Source organism: Entelurus aequoreus, linkage group LG21, assembly GCF_033978785.1.
Source record: "Entelurus aequoreus isolate RoL-2023_Sb linkage group LG21, RoL_Eaeq_v1.1, whole genome shotgun sequence".
Classification (NCBI taxonomy): domain Eukaryota; kingdom Metazoa; phylum Chordata; class Actinopteri; order Syngnathiformes; family Syngnathidae; genus Entelurus; species Entelurus aequoreus.
The window spans coordinates 39,900,368-39,921,730 of NC_084751.1; the positions used below are offsets into that span (position 1 = coordinate 39,900,368).

At 39.2% G+C, this 21,363-nt stretch overlaps 1 protein-coding gene across 19 annotated transcripts in view; it reads right to left on the bottom strand.

Moving 5' to 3' along the window:
- Positions 1 to 21,363, bottom strand: part of LOC133638745 (protein unc-13 homolog B-like) — a 143,353-nt gene that overhangs the window by 87,118 nt on the left and 34,872 nt on the right. For all 19 annotated transcript variants that reach the window (XM_062031654.1, XM_062031649.1, XM_062031665.1 and 16 more), the window contains exon 3: positions 4,030 to 4,129. In XM_062031654.1, the coding sequence (XP_061887638.1) occupies positions 4,030 to 4,129 (100 nt within the window). The remainder of the gene's footprint in view (positions 1 to 4,029; positions 4,130 to 21,363) is intronic.

Below are 21,363 nucleotides of genomic sequence, written 5' to 3' on the forward strand. Positions count from 1 at the left end.
TGGGTTTTTTGATTTGCAGATATATTAAGAAAACAAAACAAAGCAAAACAAAACACATGTACCTACCGTATTTTTCGGACTATGAGGCGCACTTAAAATCCTTTCATTTTCTCAAAAATCGACAGTGTGCCTAATGTACGGAATGATTCTGGTTGTGCTTACCGACCTCAAAGCAGTTTTATTTGGTACATGGTGTAATGATAAGTTTGACCAGTAGATGGTAGTCATACATAAGAGATTCGTGTAGACTGCAATATGACTAGAGATGTCCGATAATGGCTTTTTTGTCGATATCCGATATTCCGATATTGTCCAACTCTTAATTACCGATTCCGATATCAACCGATACCGATATATACAGTCGTGGAATCAACACATTATTATGCCTAATTTTGTTGTGATGCCGCGCTGGATGCATTAAACAATGTAACAAGGTTTTGCAAAATAAATCAACTCAAGTTATGGAAAAAAATGCCAACATGGCACTGCTATATTTATTATTGGGGGGTGTATATTGTAGCGTCCCGGAAGAGTTAGTGCTGCAAGGGTTTCTGGGTATTTGTTCTGTTGCGTTTATGTTGTGTTACGGTGCGGATGTTCTCCCGAAATGTGTTTGTCATTCTTGTTTGGTGTGGGTTCACAGTGTGGCGCATATTTGTAACAGTGTTAACGTTGTTTATACGGCCACCCTCAGTGTGACCTGTATGGCTGTTCACCAAGTATGCATTGCATTCACTTGCGTGTGTGAAAATCTGTAGATATTATGTGACTGGGCCGGCACGCAAAGGCAGTGCCTTTAAGGTTCATTGGCGCTCTGTACTTCTCCCTATGTCCGTGTACCACTCCGTACAGCGGCGTTTTAAAAAGTCATACATTTTACTTTTTGAAACCGATACCGATAATTTTGAAACCGATACCGATAATTTCCGATATTAGATTTTGAAGCATTTATCGGCCGATAATATCGGCAGTCCGATATTATCGGACATCTCTAGTTTTTGTCATCAACATTTTACACACAATACCCCATAATGACAATGTGGGTTTTTTGATTTGCAGATATATTAAAAAAACAAAACAAAACAAAACACAACACATGTACATACCGTATTTTTTGGACTATAAGGCGCACTTAAAATCCTTTAATTTTCTTTAAAATCGACAGTGCGCCTTATAACCCGGTGCGCCTAATGTACGGAATAGTTCTGGTTGTGCTTACCGACCTCGAAGCAATTTTATTTGATACATGGTGTAATGATAAGTTTGACCAGTAGATGGTAGTCATACATAATAGATACGTGTAGACTGCAATATGACGCCAGTAAACAACACAGAAACTTTAAATGTTCCATTGAAAATAAAGAACCGTATTTTTCGGACTATAAGTCGCTCCGGAGTATAAGTCGCAGCGGCCTAAAATGCATAATAAAGAAGGAAAAAAACATATCAGTCGCACTGGGGTATAAATCGCATTTTTTGGGGAAATGTTTTTGATAAAACCCAACACCAAGAATAGACATTTAAAAGGCAATTTAAAATAAATAAAGAATAGTGAACAACAGGCTGAATAAGTGTACGTTATATGAGGCATAAATAACCAACTGAGAACGTGCCTGGTATGTTAACGTAACATATTATGGTAAGAGTCATTCAAATAACTATAACATATAGAACATGCCATACCTTTACCAAACAATCTGTCACTCCTAATTGCTAAATCCCATGAAATCTTATACGTCTAGTCTCTTACGTGAATGAGATAAATAATATTATTTGATATTTTACAGTAATGTGTTAATAATTTCACACATAAGTCACTCCTGAGTATAAGTCGCACCCCCGGCCAAACTATGAAAAAAACTGCGACTTATAGTCCGAAAAATACGGTAATAATCCGGTGCGCATTTTGTAGGAAAATAGACCCTGTGGAGTGGGCGTGGCCTGCGGGCCTGCCGCGGAACGGGGTGTGCAAGGACCGGCCTCGAAGACAGCGACAGGTGAGTAGATGGCCCAGGTTGGCCTTGTTATCTAATCACCTGTCGCCTTTATTAGCAGCAGCCGGAACGAGACACAGGGTTGGAGTTGGAGTAGGAGCCAGAGAGAGAGCGACACGGACTCAGAAAAAGACATTTTGCTGGAAAGCAAACGGCTCTCAACACTGATGAAAATAAAACAGTGTTGTACCCTGAAATCCAGGCTCTCGTGGCAGTGTGTGGTGGTCCGAGGAACCCACTATAGGGCAACCTCTACAGACACGCTCATCGGCAGTGCGCCTTTTAATCCGGTGCACCCTATGGCCCGAAAAATACGGTACATGTGATTTTTTTACATGTTTTATTTTTAATAAATTGACAAAATAAAAAAATGTAAATCACATTGTCATCATGGGGTATTTGTCTGTAGAATTTTGATGTCAAAAATCTATTCATTCCATTTTGGAGTAAGGCTGCAACGTAACAAAATGTGAAAAAACGCTGTGAATACACTGTATATCTTATCCAATTTATTAGGCTGTGCTTGAAGACACTTTTTGACGTAAAAATGCACAAACTGCATTAAAAACTACTTAAATTGAAATAATAAGAAAGTGCAAACTGAAATATAGGAAACCGCTTTCAGTGCAGTTCAACATGACTGTTGTTGCTAACATATTAATGCAACAATCAACAACTGAATACAACTGCATTAATATCTTAATGTTTATGAGCTTTTGAAAAGCTTTTGTAGATTTTCGATTGTAAAGGTGCACCTAACATTATGGTTAGAGATGTCCGATAATATCGGCAGGCCGATATGCTTTAAAATGTGATATCGGAAATTATGGGTATCGTTTTTTTTATTATCGGTGTCGTTTTTTTAAAATTATTATTATTATTATTTTTTTTAAAATTAAATCAACATAAAAAACACAAGATACACTTACAATTAGTACACTAACCCCAAAAAAACTCTCCCCCCCATTTACACTCATTCACACTCATTCACACAAAAGGGTTGTTTCTTTCTGTTATTAATATTCTGGTTCCTACATTATATATCAATATATATCAATACAGTCTGCAAGGGATACAGTCCGTAAGCACACATGATTGTGCGTGCTGCTGGTCCACTAATAGTACTAACCGTTAACAGTTAATTTTACTCATTTTCATTAATTACTAGTTTCTATGTAACTGTTTTATATTGTTTTACTTTCTTTTTTATTCAAGGAAATGTTTTTAATTTATTTATCTTATTTTATTTTTTTAAAAAGGACCTTATCTTCACCATACCTGGTTGTCCAAATTAGGCACAATAATGTGTTAATTCCACGACTGTATATATCGGTATCGGTTGATATCGGTATCGGTTGATATCAGTATCGGTAATTAAGAGTTGGACAATATCGGAATATCGGATATCGGCAAAAAGCCATTATCGGACATCCCTAATTATGGTTGTAATTGTAAAATATAATCTCCCTGTCCCTTACCATGAATTGATTTACGTGGACCCCGACTTAAACCAGTTAAAAAACTTATTCGGGTGTTACCATTTAGTGGTCAATTGTACGGAATATGTACTGTACTGTGCAACCTACTAATAAAAGTTTCAATCAATCAATCCACGTCCCGTATTCAACTACCCATTGACTAGGTAATTACTTGTTAATCAACGTATAATCCTGTAATAGATGTTGCAGGGCATTTTCTAGGTTAAAAAAAACAACCAGTAACTGAATGATTTTTGTTGAATCAAGCTAAACTTGCATATCTTGAATGGACGATAGAGGGATGAGTGTGTGGAAAAACAAACACAGGCGCAACGAGCGTGTTCACAAAAGACAAACACTCTTGAAACGTCAGGCAAGCGCTCTGATCACCATGGGTACCTTTCATGATGTACGATGAGGAAATGAAACCGCTGAATTAAACAAGCAGCTATGACTCAGTTCGAGATAGAGTTGCAAGCAGTTTTATTCAATAAGTACTACGGTAGGATCTTGTTTGAGATTCAGAAAACACGATAACATCTTCTTTGTCTACTTACAACATGAAATCCTGTTCCCAGGAAGGCTGGTCCCCTCGCACGGTGATAGTTGTGCTTTTGACATTCTGTACCTTCAGTGTCACGTAAGCATTGAATTTGTCTGAAACAAGAATAAAACCACCATCTCGTTAGAAGATGAAAAAAAACAATCAGGAAGACAAACGGGCGATATCGTGGCCTTTGCAATATGTGAAGTCCATGCCCCTGTAGTGGGTCAATTGGTGCTTGACCAAAACCTTCTGGAAAATACCAGACTATAAGAAACTAGAGTTCTAAATCCCAGAAGTTCCCAGAAAATCTTGAGCGGTTTTGGCCTTTACTCTCAAAGCTACGCATCAATTATTTGTTATCAATGTTAAGCATAAACTTCTATGTAACTATGAGAACAAGCTACTTGTTGACACCACACATGGAATAGTAAGGATCAGGAGTGTGTTTATTAGGGTTTTATGCTGCCGATACCAATAATAATCATCCATGAGTGAGATCGGCCAATACCAATACTGATCACATGTGTTGAATGCAATTTTCTTGGTTTATTTACAGTTAGTTACCATGAATTGATTTACGTGGACCCCGACTTAGACAAGTTAAAAAACGTATTCGGGTGTTACCATTTAGTGGTCAATTGTATGGAATATGTACTGAACTGTGCAATCTACTAATAAAAGTTTCAATCAATCAATCAATAGTGCTATTGACAGTGTAACAATGTCAACGGAATATTAAAACGTGTTCCTTATTTTCTTTTATTACATTAAAGTGTTGGAGCAATAAACAAATTCAACAGTATAGGATAACTAAACAATTACTATTTACTTTTAATTCAAAACCTTTGTTTTTTTTCCCCTGAAAGTCCTCCTGTGTGCAGGGAATTATTCCCTGACAAAAAAATGATTTTGTAAAAAAAAAAACATTGATTATAATCAGTCTAATATTGATCATATATTGATAGTACTCTTGTTTTCAATTAGGGATGTGACGGTATGAACATTTCATATCACAGTTATCGTGACCAAAATTATCATTATTTTCAAATGTGCTTAAAAGGGAGTTTATAAACAACACTAATATCTTTTACCCAAACAAATATATTAAAACAAATAAAAACGCAATATATTTAGTAGGAGTGCACTAAAACATTGATTCACATCCGATTCACGATTTTTATTCAGCCTGATTCTGGATCGATTCATAATTTTCATAAATCGATTAAAAAAAACAAAAAAATGCAACCAGAAGGAGCTTTTTTTAAAACCTGTAACCTATTTTGATCGTGAAAACAGATTCAAGTAATATAATGTATTGTAGCCTGCAGAAGAAGTCAAACAAAGTCTGAGGCTAATTTTAACATTGATTGCCAATTTTATGCCAATTTTTATCTCCCGTGCACACACTTTTGTCTCCGTGCTTCCCCCGGACACACTAGAACACTTCCTAATTCTCCGACAATTCACTCTCAGCCACGGAAGGTGTGTTTGCGATCGTGGGAAAAATGAACTTCAAATCAAACTAACTGTTCACCTGTATTACAAGCCAGGATGCGGTAGAGACGGTGAAGCAACATCTACTAGGTGATCAAACCTTACAGGATAGATCCACACTAAACCCAGATCAGATTTGCCTTTTGCTGGAACATTGCCTTAAAGGCCTAATGAAATGAGATTTTCTTATTTAAACGGGGATAGCAGGTCCATTATACGTGTCATACTTGATCATTTCGCGACATTGCCATATTCTGAAAGGATTTAGTAGAGAACATCAACGATAAAGTCCGCAACTTTTGGTCGCTGATAAAAAAGCCTTGCCTGTACCGGAAGTAGCGTGACGTCACAGGTTGTGGAGCTCCTCACATCTGCACATTGTTTACAATCATGGCCACCAGCAGCGAGAGCGATTCGGACCGAGAAAGCGACGATTACCCCATTAATTTGAGCGAGGATGAAAGATTCGTGGAGGAGGAAAGTGAGAGTGAAGGATTAGAGGGCAGTGGAAGCGATTCAGATGCTGTGAGAGGCGGGTGGGACCTGATATTCAGCTGGTAATGACTAAAACAGTAAATAAACACAAGACATATACATACTCTATTAGCCACAACACAACCAGGCTTATATTTAATATGCCACAAATTAATCCCGCATAACAAACACCTCCCCCCTCCCGTCCATATAACCCGCCAATACAACTCAAACACCCGCACAACACACTCAATCCCACAGCCCAAAGTACCGTTCACCTCCGTAAAGTTCATACAGCACATATATTTCCCCAAAGTTACGTACGTGACATGCACATAGCGGCACGCACGTACGGGCAAGCGATCAAATGTTTGGTAGCCGCAGCTGCGTACTCACGGTAGCGCGTATCCAACTCAAAGTCCTCCTGGTAAGAGTCTCTGTTGTCCCAGTTCTCCACAAGCATGCGTATCCAACTCAAAGTCCTCCTGGTAAGAGTCTCTGTTGTCCCAGTTCTCCACAGGCCAATGGTAAAGCTTGACTGTCATATTTCGGGAATGTAAACAATGAAACACCGGCTACGTGTTTGTGTTGCTGCAGCCGGCCGCTAATACACCGCTTCCCACCTACAGCTTTCTTCTTTCCTGTCTTCATTGTTCATTAAACAAATGGCAAAAGATTCACCAACACAGATGTCCAGAATACTGTGGAATTTTGCGATGAAAACAGACAGCCACAATGGTGTCCCAAAATGTCCGCTACAATCCGTGACGTCACACGCAAACGTCATCATACCGTGACGTTTTCAGCAGGATATTTCTCGGGAAATTTAAAATTGCACTTTACTAATCTAACCCGGCCGTATTGGCATGTGTTGCAATGTTAAGATTTCATCATTGATATATAAACTATCAGACTGCGTGGTCGGTAGTAGTGGCTTTCAGTAGGCCTTTAACACTACACTCTCTCAATTCATGGGAACAGTTTACCAACAAAAACATGGATGTGTCATGGGATCACCTGTATCCCCAAGAGTAGCAATCCTTTACATGGAGGACATGGAAAAGAAAGCTCTGAGCTCATTTAAGGAAACATCACCAAGTCACTGGTACAGATATGTGGATGACACCTGGGTGAAAATCAGAAACCAAGAAGTGCAACCCTTCACCGAGCACATCAACTCAGTGGACAAAAACATCAAGTTCACATGTGAGGATGTCAAAGACAGTAAGTTGCCTTTTTTGGACTGTGGTGTCCACATTGGAGAAAACAGGGGCCTCCGTGTTGGGGTTTACCGAAAACCCACACATACTGATCAACACCTACTTTTTGACTCACACCACCCAGTGGAACACAAACTGGGAGTTGTCGGAACCCTTCAACACAGAGCCGATAATGTTCCTACCAGCCCACAGGCTAAAGGGGAAGAGCATAGGCATTTGAGGGAAGCCCTCAAAACCTTTGGTTACCCCAGCTGGTCGTTTGTGAAAAGTGCATCCAGTTCCAGAAATAACAAGAACAGAGTGTATGAGGAGGAAAAGGTGACAGATGGAAAAATATTGTCATTCCATATGTATCAGGTCTATCTGGGAAACTCTGAATAATTTTTAACCAACACAACATCCCAGTACACATCAAACCAAGCAACACCCTGAGACAGAGACTAGTGCATCCTATTGACCGGACACCCCACAACCACAAAAACAATCTGGTGTATGCTATCCGGTGTAATGCTGAATGCACTGATTCACATATTGGGAAAACAAAACAACCACTTAGCCGACGCACGGTACAGCATAGACGGACAAACTGTTCAGGCCAAGATTCAGCCGTCTACCTGCACCTCAGGGAGAAACAGCAGTCCTTTGAGAACAAAAATGTACAGATTCTGGACAGGGAGGACGGATGGTACGAAAGAGTAGTGAGGGAAGCCATCAATGTCAAGATTGAAAAAAACCATCCCTGAACAAAGGAGGTGGTTTGCCACGCCACCTGTCCCCCACAAACAATACTGTCCTTTCAACAAAGACTCTGCAATTTAGCCTCCAAGAAATAACATGAGTTAGAAACATTCTGGTGACAGAAGGTGACCAGAATGCCATTTGTTTACAGCTGAATGGAATGCTAACATGGGGGATTCTGACTATTTTGGACTGGTAGTAGTCGATCCACAGCGATCATTCTGCCACACAATACCTCAATGCTAACGAGGGGAAATTACTCAACGACTGTCGTTGGCTTTGACAGTAGGATAGCTCGTTTGCATCAAAACAGTTGTTTTTCTCACTACGATAGGGCGAAACCATCCTTGGCCAGGCACACCCTCCTGGTTTTGGAGTATAAATATTTGGGGTTTTGGCACCAGCCGCTAGACTAGATCTGACCAATCCAAGTCTATGAGCATGAACTGATGAAGCCGACTCGAATGAGAGGCGGAACGTCTTATAAGACGAACCAAACAGTCCCGTTGCGATCGATTTGATGCCCTGAGATTACAATGACCTGGATGAATGAGAGCATTCATTGACACTGTGGAGGGAGAGTGTGATCAGCGTGCCCGCAGGAGCAAAGGTCACCGCCTCTGTCAATGGTGTTGAGGGCGGAGCACCATCGGATAGGGGCGGGGCATGTGCTGGCGGCGAGACACAGCTGGCAGGTGATTAGATTTCACAGGTGGTACGTGGTAATATAATCATCTGTTGTCTTTAACCAAATGATTATTAAAACCTTGTTAAAACTTGCACGCTTGGCTCCAGTGAAGTGTCTGTCAGTGGGACCGCTAGGAAGCGACTTCCACAGACACGTTGTCCGGTACTCAAACACAGTGTTACTGTTCAAACTATGTATAATGTTAAAAATATAAAATATACTTGTTAAATAAATTCTTTGCCTTGTATTATTGAATACTCAGGCCTACTACACTGTTGTGTTTTAATGTTGGTTCATTATGGTGGTACTTATATAGCCAAGTTTTTTCTAAGATGATATTTGGTGAAAATACTTTTGAGAACCTGTGATTGACTCTCACTCAATGTTACTTATAACATTGTAAATATATCATGGGGGCAGTTTGACCGTTGAACAGATTGATTAAATTCCTAGTATTTCCATGGGACAAATTGCTTCTAAATCTGCACAACTGCGAGGTTGACCAGTGTCAGACTGGGAATAACACCTTTTTTTTTTTTTACAGCAACAGTACCACATATATAACATGCGGAGGTTCTCGTGACATTGAAAACAGATTGACCCTCTCCACCTCAAAATGGACCCTGTTAATCTCCAATGACAGAAAGCCCCCTGAACCAAATACGACATGATCCATCTGATAAATCTGTCCTGCACTCTTAACTGCAGGTTACGTTGACTTAAATAAGAATGCCTGGCACTCCTAACTCGTTACTTCTCCACAAAAGGTCCCCGTCAGCCCTTGTATCATCAAGACCCAAACTAAAATGCGGTCGGGTCAGAGGTGACCATGTGACTTGAATTGCGTTTCTTGGTTCAAGGCAGCGACGATAAACAGGGTGCATTCACAGACAAAGCCTCAATACAGCTGTGACAGCTGGCCCTTTTCCAGTAAATCAACATTGCTGGGGCTCTTCTGGATATTGAGGGAAGAAACCGACTTACAGTGGACAGACAACTTTCACACCCAGCGACGACAGTCAGACTCATGCAGTAATGGCAAAAAGCAACACCTCTGCACCAGCTGTCGGTGCAGTGTGGGTAGGATTAAAGGCCTACTGAAACCCACTACTACCGACCACGCAGTCTGATAGTTTATATATCAATGATGAAATCTTAACATTGCAACACATGCCAATACGGCCGGGTTAACTTATAAAGTGCAATTTTAAATTTCCCGCGAAACTTCCGGTTGAAAACGTCTATGTATGATGACGTATGCGCGTGACGTCAATCGTTGAAACGGAAGTATTCGGACACACTGTAGCCAATACAAAAAGCTCAGTTTTCATCGCAAAATTCCACAGTATTCTGGACATCTGTGTTGGTGAATCTTTTGCAATTTGTTTAATGAACAATGAAGACTGCAAAGAAGAAAGTTGTAGGTGGGATTGGTGTATTAGCGGCTGGTTGTAGCAACACAACCAGGAGAACTTTGACTTGGATAGCAGACGCGCTATCCGACGCTAGCCGCCGACCGCATCGATGATTGGGTGAAGTCCTTCGTCGCTCCGTTGATCGCTGGAACGCAGGTGAGCACGGGTGTTGATGAGCAGATGAGGGCTGGCTGGCGTAGGTGGATAGCTAATGTTTTTAGCATAGCTCTGTGAGGTCCCGTTGCTAAGTTAGCTTCAATGGCGTCGTTAGCAACAGCATTGTTAAGCTTTGCCAGGCTGGAAAGCATTAACCGTGTATTTACATGTCCATGGTTTAATAGTATTGTTGATTTTCTGTCTATCCTTCCAGTCAGGGGTTTATTTCTTTTGTTTCTATCTGCAGTTAAGCCCGATGCTATCACGTTAGCTCTGTAGCTAAAGTGCTTCGCCGATGTATTGTCGTGGAGATAAAAGTCACTGTGAATGTCCATTTCGCGTTCTCGACTCTCATTTTCAAGAGGATATAGTATCCGAGGTGGTTTAAAATACAAATCCGTGATCCACAATAGAAAAAGGAGAGAGTGTGGAATCCAATGAGCCAGCTTGTACCTAAGTTACGGTCAGAGCGAAAAAAGATGCGTCCTGCACTGCACTCTAGTCCTTCACTCTCACGTTCCTCATCCACAAATCTTTCATCCTGGCTCAAATTAATGGGGTAATCGTCGCTTTCTCGGTCCGAATCGCTCTCGCTGCTAGTGTAAACAACGGGGAAATGTGAGGAGCCCTTCAACCTGTGACGTCACGCTACTTCCGGTACAGGCAAGGCTTTTTTTTTTTATCAGCGACCAAAAGTTGCGAACTTTATCTTCGATGTTCTCTACTAAAACCTTTAAGCAAAAATATGGCAATATCGCGAAATGATCAAGTATGACACATAGAATGGATCTGCTATCCCCGTTTAAATTTAAAAAAAATAATTTCAGTAGGCCTTTAAAGATCCAGAGTAAGGAGACACCTTCCGGAGCATAATAGGTCTACTGTATATAACAGAATAAGACATCTTCCTGAGGCTATTTTCTCAGAAATCTGTAACTGACAAAAGAAATAGGTCAAAAACAATTTTTTCTCAGAAGGATAGCAGAAATAACGACTAAAATTGCTCTAAACTACATGCAGACCTTTGGCAAGGCCTAGTTTTGATCAATGCCAAATTGTTGACCATTTTCAGTGCATCTGGAATGTATTTACTTTTCCCACGTTATGTTACAGCTTTATTCCAAAATGGAATACATTAATTGTTGTCCTCAAAATCTACAAACAATACCCCATAATGACAATGTGAACAGTTTGTTTTTAACTTTGCAAATGTATTAAAAATAAAAACCTAAAATAAACACATGTACAAATGTATTCATAGTATTTGCTCAATACTTTGTTGATGTACCTTTGAAAGCAATTAGAGCCTCAAGTCTTTTTGAATATGATGCAACAAGCTTGACACACCTATCTTTGGGAGGTTTCCCCCATTCCTCTTTGTAACACCTCTCAAGCTCCATCAGGTTGAATGAGAAGCGTTGATTTTCATCCCAGCATGTCTCTGTACATTGCTGCATTCATCTTTTCCTCTATCCTGACTAGTCGCCCAGTTCCTGCCGCTGAAAAACACCCCCACAGCATGATGCTGCCACCACCGTGCTTCACTGTAGGGATGGTATTGGCCTGGTGATGAGCGGTTTCCTCCAAACAGAACTCCAGGCAATAACATTTCATCAGACAAAACTAAAAGACATTGTAGAATTGCATACGCTATAAGTGATGTTCAAAGCTAAAAATAAAGTTCTTCCGAAGGACTTACAAAAGTTATTTGTGTTCACGTCTGAAGATGAGAATCACAGAAGGCCGTATGACTTTAAACATCCAATAGCGCGAACATTTGAAACAAATGTGCTCGTCTGTTGCTGGTGTGAAAGCATGGAATTCTCTAAAGAAAGACCTAAAAAGTTGCGAGAATGTTTTTGAATTTAAAAACAGTTACAAAAACTAAATTAACTTTAACTTTAACTTAAAAAGAGACCAATGGCAGTGTATCGAACTGATTTTTGATTTTGATTGGACGTGTCATTGTGAAAATGCTTAAACGAAAATTAAAATGTATGTTGGAGTTCGGGTGTTGGTGGAGGGAACAGTGATAAAGTCATATAAAATAATTTGTGTTAAAAAGGGGTGCAGATAAATATAAGAATATTATTCTTCCAGCTGCTCCTTTCTGATAATGGAAATGTATAAGAAGAAAAAAACTATGAAAGCGTGAACTGTACGTGGCTTGTATATATGCATTTTCATGAAAGGAATACAAATAAATAATGATGATGATTATTATTATGGGTATAGGTATCCGCTGATTTCACTCATGGCTGATCGGTATCGCAATCGCCAGCATAAAACCTTAAATCGGAACATCACTAATGAATAATCAATTACATTTTAACACAAATACATTTTACCATGAATTGATTAACGTGGACTCTGACTTAAACAAGTTGAAAAACTTAGTCGGTTGTTACCATTTAATGGTCAATTGGACGGAATATGTACTGTACTGTGCAATCTACTAATAAAAGTTTCAATCAATCAATCAAAGCATGCACGCACACGCACACACATTCTTGTATTTGTTACTTTCTTGAGAACTCCGAAAAAAAGTAAGCTTTTAGTTTGTTTTGTTTGTAATTGTTTTTTAATTTTTATTTACTTCTAGCTATTACAGTATGTCTGTATATACATACATATATACTGTATATATATATATATATATATATATATATGTATATATATACACACACACATATATATATATATGGTTACTGGGGTTCAATTCCCACCTTCTACCTTCCTAGTCACGTCCGTTGTGTCCTTGGGCAAGACACTTCACCCTTTGCCTCTGATGGCTGCTGGTTAGCGCCTTGCATGGCAGCTCCCGCCATCAGTGTGTGAATGTGTGTGTGAATGGGTAAATGTGGAAATAGTGTCAAAGCGCTTTGAGTACCTTGAAGGTAGAAAAGCGCTATACAAGTATAACCCATTTATCATTTATCATTTATATGTGTGTGTGTGTATATATAAAATACATTTTGGCCAAAGGGTCACCTTTCCGTTTCTTACACAAACACTTGTTATTTCATATGTTGACCAGAGGGGGAGCACCTTTAAAACCGACACAAAATCAATTTGAAAAATTCCTACTTTTTGGTACCACCCTAATTTTGATAGATTTCACCACCAGGGGTGCAAATGAGACATTACCTATTAGATGCAATGGTTTTCCGTATTGGGACCATGATTTATGTCCTAACTTTTTCCACACGGTCCTCATATGGACGGTTCTTATCCTCCTTGATGTCTCAAGAAGAAAAAACAACACACACACACACACACACACACACACACACACACACACACACACACACACACACACACACACACACACACACACACACACACACACACACACACACACACACACACACACACACACACACAGGAAACTACAGGGAAAAAAGGACGGCTTCAGCTGCTCTTTTGTAGTCTGGCCAAATCAACATGGACAGTTTTCCTGGTTACCACAGAAACATTTAAAACACTTTCCAGCCTTCAACAAATCTGCCGGTTCAGTAAACACCACTGTCTGAATAGACATCAAAGACACACAACATGTTTTTTTATTGCTCAAAACAAACACAACCCCCTCCAAAAAACAGTACTAACAGCAATCTGATGACAGTCTAAAAGCACTTGCCTGTCTAAATGGGACTATAAGTAACAGAGTACAGACCTAATCATTGTCTCAAAGGACAGTAGCCAAAAAAAACAGACATTATGACAAAGAAGCCAGAGGGACGCTCCTGCCTTTCTCTAATTAGATATTCTATGCCTTGTCCTACACTTGGGCTCGCTCCCATGAATAGAAGAGACGAGATAAGGAAAGAGGATGTATGGATTAGATAAGGACCACACAGTTAATGGCTGGGGGGCTTTCTGCGGCAGGTGCTGCTCCACTTTTATGCCAGTCACAGTCAAAGCGTGACCCAGCACAATGGAGACTGGCTGGAGGATTAGAATGTTCCAGGAATCAAACATTGCTTCGTTTGATTTCTCTGTGCACGAGTAAGGCATTTTCTTGAGAAACACGAATAGGGTGGCCAATTGTCCTTTCAAAAACAGAATGGCCCAACATTTAGGAACTAAAGTAAGACCCGTATTTTCTTGAGTAGACAAAATAGTTTGAAAAAAATGTAAATTAATGAATGACATGCCAGTGACAGTCAAAGCGTGACCCAGCACAATGGAAACTGACCAGAGCATGACCTCATAGGATCTTTAACTTGATTGGTCAAACAATTCTTCATTTAACGGAGCACAACAAAAGGATTATTTGATGTTTAAGAATGTTGTCGAGTTGGTGAAAGTTTTGGATGAAAGTGAAGCAATCTGACTGGACGGATATTAGATGCTTTATCTTCTGGTGATGTACAAAACCCAAACCCAGTGAAGTTGGCACGTTGTCTAAATCGTAAATAAAAACAGAATACAATGATTTGCAAATCCTTTTCAACCTACACTACCGTTCAAAAGTTTGGGGTCACATTGAAATGTCCTTATTTTTGAAGGAAAAGCACTGTACTTTTCAATGAAGATAACTTTAAACTAGTCTTAACTTTAAAGAAATACACTCTATACATTGCTAATGTGGTAAATGACTATTCTAGCTGCAAATGTCTGGTTTTTGGTGCAATATCTACATAGGTGTATAGAGGCCTATTTCCAGCAACTATCACTCCAGTGTTCTAATGGTACAATGTGTTTGCTCATTGGCTCAGAAGGCTAATTGATGATTAGAAAACCCTTGTGCAATCATGTTCACACATCTGAAAACAGTTTAGCTCGTTACAGAAGCTACAAAACTGACCTTCCTTTGAGCAGATTGAGTTTCTGGAGCATCACATTTGTGGGGTCAATTAAACGCTCAAAATGGCCAGAAAAAGAGAACTTTCATCTGAAATACGACAGTCTATTCTTGTTCTTAGAAATGAAGGCTATTCCACAAAATTGTTTGGGTGACCCCAAACTTTTGAACGGTAGTGTATATTCAATTGAATAGACTGCAAAGATAAGATACTTAACGTTCGAACTGTAAAACTTTGTTATTTTTTGCAAATATTAGCTTATTTGGAATTTGATGCCTGCAACATGTTTCAAAAAGTCTGGCACAAGTGGCAAAAAAGACTGACAAAGTTGAGGAATGCTCATTAAACACTTATTTGGAACATCCCACAGTTGAACAGGCTAATTGGGAACAGGTGGGTGCCATGATTGGGTATAAAAGCAGCTTCCATGAAAAGCTCAGTCATTCACAAACAAGGATGGGGCGAGGGTCACCACTTTGTGAACAAATGCGTGAGCAAATTGTCGAACAGTTTAAGAACGATATTTCTCAACAAGCAATCGCAAGGAATTTAGGGATTTCACCATCTACGGTCCGTAATATCATCAAAAGGTTCAGAGAATCTGGAGAATTCACTGCACGTGAGCGATTATGTTACGGACCTTAGATCCCTCAGGCATCCAAAAGTGACATCAGTGTGTAAAAGATATCACCACATGGGCTCAGGAACACTTCAGAAAACCACTGTCAGTAACTACAAGTAAGTGCAAGTTAAAACTCTACAATGCAAATCGGAAGCCATTTATCAACAACACCCAGAAATGCCGTCGGCTTCGCTGAAAGGAAAGGCCATGTAACACAGTGGTGAAAATGGCCCTCTGCCAACTTTTTTGCAATGTGTTGATGCCATTAAATTCTAAGTTAATGGCTATTTGCAAAAAAAATTAAGTTTCTCAGTTCGAACATTAAATATCTTGTCTTTGCAGTCTATTCAATCGAATATAAGTTGACAAAGATTCGCAAATCATCGTATTCTGTTTTTATTGACTAATTACACAAGGTGCCAACTTCACTGGTTTTGGGTTTTGTAATATCATGCAATACCAAACTGGCCCACAGTAGAGTACATACATCAGTGAAGACCATCTATTTATTTTATTTTTCTATATTGGTCAATTTGGTAATTGTCACAGGTGGTCTGGAGACACATTTTGGACTGGTCGCCAGTCAATCACGGGGCTCATAATAAAAAAAAAAACCTTCATTTTTTACGTTTAGTCTTAATAGGATTACAGTATTATTGCTCACTACCTCATGATACCACCCACTCATCCTTCAGTCACGCATCTTCATATATTATTGATCAATACAATGTTTTTGGGGGATAAATTAGTCAGTAAAACTCAGGCAGTCGGAAGACTGACATTGAATTCTCATTAAAGATGCATGCAACAGAAGACAAACCACTCGATTGCTTTTCAACCAATGCTCGCACCTATTTGTGAGCGACTTCTATCATCAGTCTGGTTCTGGATTAAACAGAAGTACAAATTCAGCAACACACGTCTTATCAAGCGACACTTGGTAATCAGTGGAAAGTCTAGCAGCTGGCCAGCAAAGTTCGACACATCTGCTAGAAACGGAAGCCTTGTCTACGCATAGCGAAACCTTTTGTTTTTGGAATGTATCAGTTTTGTAATTGTTTGGAAACTATATTTAAAAAAGTGGATATAGCATTTAAAAATGCTGGAACTGTGTGGACGCAAGGATAAAATGGAAAAAAAAACATTTATGTGTGGACAATGTTCCAAAGTGAGGATTAACTGGAGGTGTGGTAAAAGCAAACATAAGTCACAGATCAACTGTGCCTACAAAATAAAGAGAAAAGGTTTACTGGACTTATGCAGAATTAATCATGCCAGAGAAACAATGGCAATGAATTAAAGGCCTACTGAAAGCCACTACTACCGACCACGCAGTCTGATAGTTTATACATCAATGATGAAATCTTAACATTGCAACACATGCCAATACGGCCGGGTTAACTTATAAAGTGCAATTTTAAATTTCACGGGAAACTTCCGGTTGAAAACGTCTATGTATGATGACGTTGGCGCGTGACGTCAATGGTTGAAGCGGAAATATTCGGACACATTGTATCCCAATACAAAAAGCTCTGTTTTCATCGCAAAATTCCACATTATTCTGGACATCTGTGTTGGTGAATCTTTTGCAATTTGTTTAATGAACAATGGAGACTGCAAAGAAGAAAGCTGTAGGTGGGATCGGTGTATTAGCGGCTGGCTGCAGCAACACAACCAGGAGGACTTTGAGTTGGATAGCAGACGCGCTATCCGACGCTAGCCGTCGATCGCTGGAACACAGGTGAGCACGGGTGTTGATGAGCAGATGAGGGCTGGCTGGCGTAGGTGGATAGCTAATGTTTTTAGCATAGCTCTGTGAGGTCCCGTTGCTAAGTTAGCTTCAATGGCGTCGTTAGCAACAGCATTGTTAACCTTCGCCAGGCTGGAAAGCATTTACCGTGTATTTACAGGTCCATGGTTTAATAGTATTGTAGATTTTCTGTCTATCCGTCCAGTCAGGGGCTTATTTCTTTTGTTTCTATCTGCAGTTAAGCCCGATGCTATCACGCTAGCTCCGTAGCTAAAGTGTTTCGCCGATGTATTGTCGTGGAGATAAAAGTCACTGTGAATGTCCATTTTGCGTTCTCGACTCTCATTTTCAAGAGGATATAGTATCCGAGGTGGTTTAAAATACAAATCCGTGATCCACAATAGAAAAAGGAGAGAGTGTGGAATCCAATGAGCCAGCTTGTACCTAAGTTACGGTCAGAGCGAAAAAAGATACGTCCTGCACTGCACTCTACTCCTTCACTCTCACGTTCCTCATCCACGAATCTTTCATCCTTGCTCAAATTAATGGGGTAATCGTTGCTTTCTCGGTTTGAATCGCTCTCGCTGCTGGTGTAAACAATGGGAAAATGTGAGGAGCCCTTCAACCTGCGACGTCACGCTACTTCCGGTACAGGCAAGGCTTTTTTATCAGCGACCAAAAGTTGCGAACTTTATCGTCGATGTTCTCTACTAAATCCTTTCAGCAAAAATATGGCAATATCGCGAAATGATCAAGTATGACACATAGAATGGATCTGCTATCCCCGTTTAAATAAAAAAATGTTTTATTTCAGTAGGCCTTTAAAACATTTGTATGTACGTAGGACACTGAAAACCTTTAGTATATCAGTATGTGGAATTCAATTATGGAATTGATTAAGTAAAAAAATCAAACAAGAGTTTAAGAAACTGTTCAAACTCAAAGTGTTTACAAAGTACAAAGAAGAAGAATCCCGATAAACATTTTGAATTAATTGAAAATGAGATAATCTGATTCGTCTCACTATATGAAGCACAATTTACTTCACTGTCTATTATTTATTTATCTATTCATTCATTTTTTTAGAATTGTATTATTTATGGAGTAAATTGTGTACAAATTGAGAACAGGAAGTGAATACAAGTGTTAGCAATTGCTATGAAATGGAAAAGGGGTAGGATTAAATAAGCCTTGCTTCTGTCTACTTCTTTTCGAACATGTTGAAAAACTAGAAATGATGATGCATCATGTTGTAATTGTACACATGTTCAAGATAAATTTAAACCAAACCATGAACCATAATAAAATGTGATTACTTTAATAATCTTCTATACATGTTTCATATGGTAATGCTGTATAACACAAATGCAACTTTTGGTGTTTAAAACTTACTAGTCACGAGAAAATCACTCATGTTTACATTTTGCTTATGAGAGACAAGGTCATTAAGTGAATGATGTATGTTTGCTTTGGGCCAGGTGTTGCACGTGGTGTGGTCCAATGACAGACGAGGCAGTCAGAAACTAAATATGAAAACAGAGTCGCTCATGCCACAGTGGAAAAACACGACAAAGGATCACAAATAAACTCCAGGAAAATTACCTTGTCCGTAAGGTCAGTTTGGTACAAACAGCAAGAGTAAAATGTCACACTTAAAGCCAGTGTTGACTTGCCAACGACACGTCAGGAGGCTTAAAGGAGGTATGTAGTTCAACTTTAGGGATTTGTATAGGTGGAGAACATGGGGATTTGCATTGAGCAGCAAGGGATCTCGAGTCAACTCTTAAGTAAACTTTAAAGATAAACACATATAGGCAAAGAAGAATATGTTGTGAATCAATTACCGTATTTTTCTGACTATAAGGCGCACTTAAAATCCTTTCATTTTCTCAAAAATCGACATTGCGCCTTATAACCCGGTGCGCTTAAAGTACGGCATAATTCTGGTTGTGCTTACTGACCCCGAAGCAGTTTTATTTGGTACATGCTGTAATGATGAGTGTGACCAGTAGATGGCAGTCATACATACACTACCGTTCAAAAGTTTGGGGTCACATTGAAATGTCCTTATTTTTTAAGGAAAAGCACTGTACTTTTCAATGAAGATAACTTTAAACTAGTCTTAACTTTAAAGAAATACACTCTATACATTGCTAATGTGGTAAATGACTATTCTAGCTGCAAATGTCTGGTTTTTGGTGCAATATCTACATAGGTGTGTAGAGGCCCATTTCCAGCAATTATCACTCCAGTGTTCTAATGGTACAATGTGTTTGCTCATTGGCTCAGAAGGTTAATTGATGATTAGAAAACCCTTGTGCAATCATGTTCACACATCTGAAAACAGTTTAGCTCGTTACAGAAGCTACAAAACTGACCTTCCTTTGAGCAGATTGAGTTTCTGGAGCATCACAATTGTGAGGTCAATTAAACGCTCAAAATGGCCAGAAACAGAGAACTTTCATCTGAAACTCGACAGTCTATTCTTGTTCTTAGAAATGAAGGCTATTCCACAAAATTGTTTGGGTGACCCCAAACTTTTGCACGGTAGTGTAAGAGATACGTGTAGGCGGCAATATGATGGCAGTAAACAATAACAAAACTTTAAATGTTCCATTGAGAATAAACAATGTTACACACGGCGCTCAAAAAATCTGTCAAAATGTTTTTAGTACGACTTCGGTAAGCTATGAAGCCGCACCGCTTGATGGATTGTCAGCGCATTAAACATACAAGTGTTATTATGGTGTGTGTATAAGGACCACAAAATTTATGCAAAACCAACTTTTGTTACCGTCTGGTACCTGCTGATCTGTATTTGGGATCTGCATAAGTCCTGAAAATGTGCGTGCGTCCGCAATTGTAGTCCGGGCCGACACCAGTCATAAGCTTCTTCTTTTTCTCTACTTTCTGATGTGGCATTCATCTTTTGCTGTTACTATTTCTAATATAAAGTAGTTTAAAGTTCTTACTTATATCTGTCAATAGACTAGAACTGTAGAGGGTTTACATTATTCACCCACAAAACTTTAGTTATTAGAGGGTTCCGGTCGGACGGTTTTTCACGGGACATATTTCCGGTTTTGATGTTGCATTATTGAGCCACGGATGAGAAGATGTTGCTCCGTTATTGATTTAAGTAAAGTCTGAATGTCATTTAAACAGTTAGCTCCATCTTTTGTCACTTCTTCGACTCCCGTCCTGGGAGATGACGGGGAGAAGATGCTGTCGAAGTTGAGCCACGTAGGTAAGACCGCCCACAATACGGTGCATCCTGAAGAGACGCTCAGAAAGCTACTTGAAAATGATCGGTAAAACATAATCTTTGCAACACTTTCACAAAAGAACCACCATTACATGTTATGTAGACCACAATATAGATAGAAAAAAATTATAATATGACCCCTTTAATGCGCCTTATAATCCGGTGCGCCTTTTGTATGAAAATAGACCTGACTAGACCCGCTCATCGGCAGTGCGCCTTATAATCCGGTGCGCCCTATAGTCCGAAAAATACGGTAATTATAAGTGACACTTAGTTTCCTCTAGTGCAGGGGTGTCCAAACTTTTTCCACTGAGGGCTGCACACGGAAAAATTAAAGCATGTGGGGGCCATTTTGATATTTTTCATTTTCAAACCATAACAAAATATATGGATTTTTTATTTATTTTACCTTTAGGGGTCCCGGGCACCATAAAGGGTCTCAGTCATTAAAATGTTAAAAATAAGTCAGATTATTTTTTTTAAATTATTATTTAACGCTTACAGTAAATCTCTATGTCAACTTCAAGTTGATACAAAGTAATACAAATTAATGTTTTATGGCTTTTCTGTCAAAAACAACTTAGTTTTTTTTATAGTAAAACTGAAATATGCAGTATTTAGTAATTAGAGCCCTAAAAGATCAATAATGCAGTACACCATTGATTTTAATTATTTCATATTTTTGAGTAATCACAGTGAAAAGATAAATAAAAA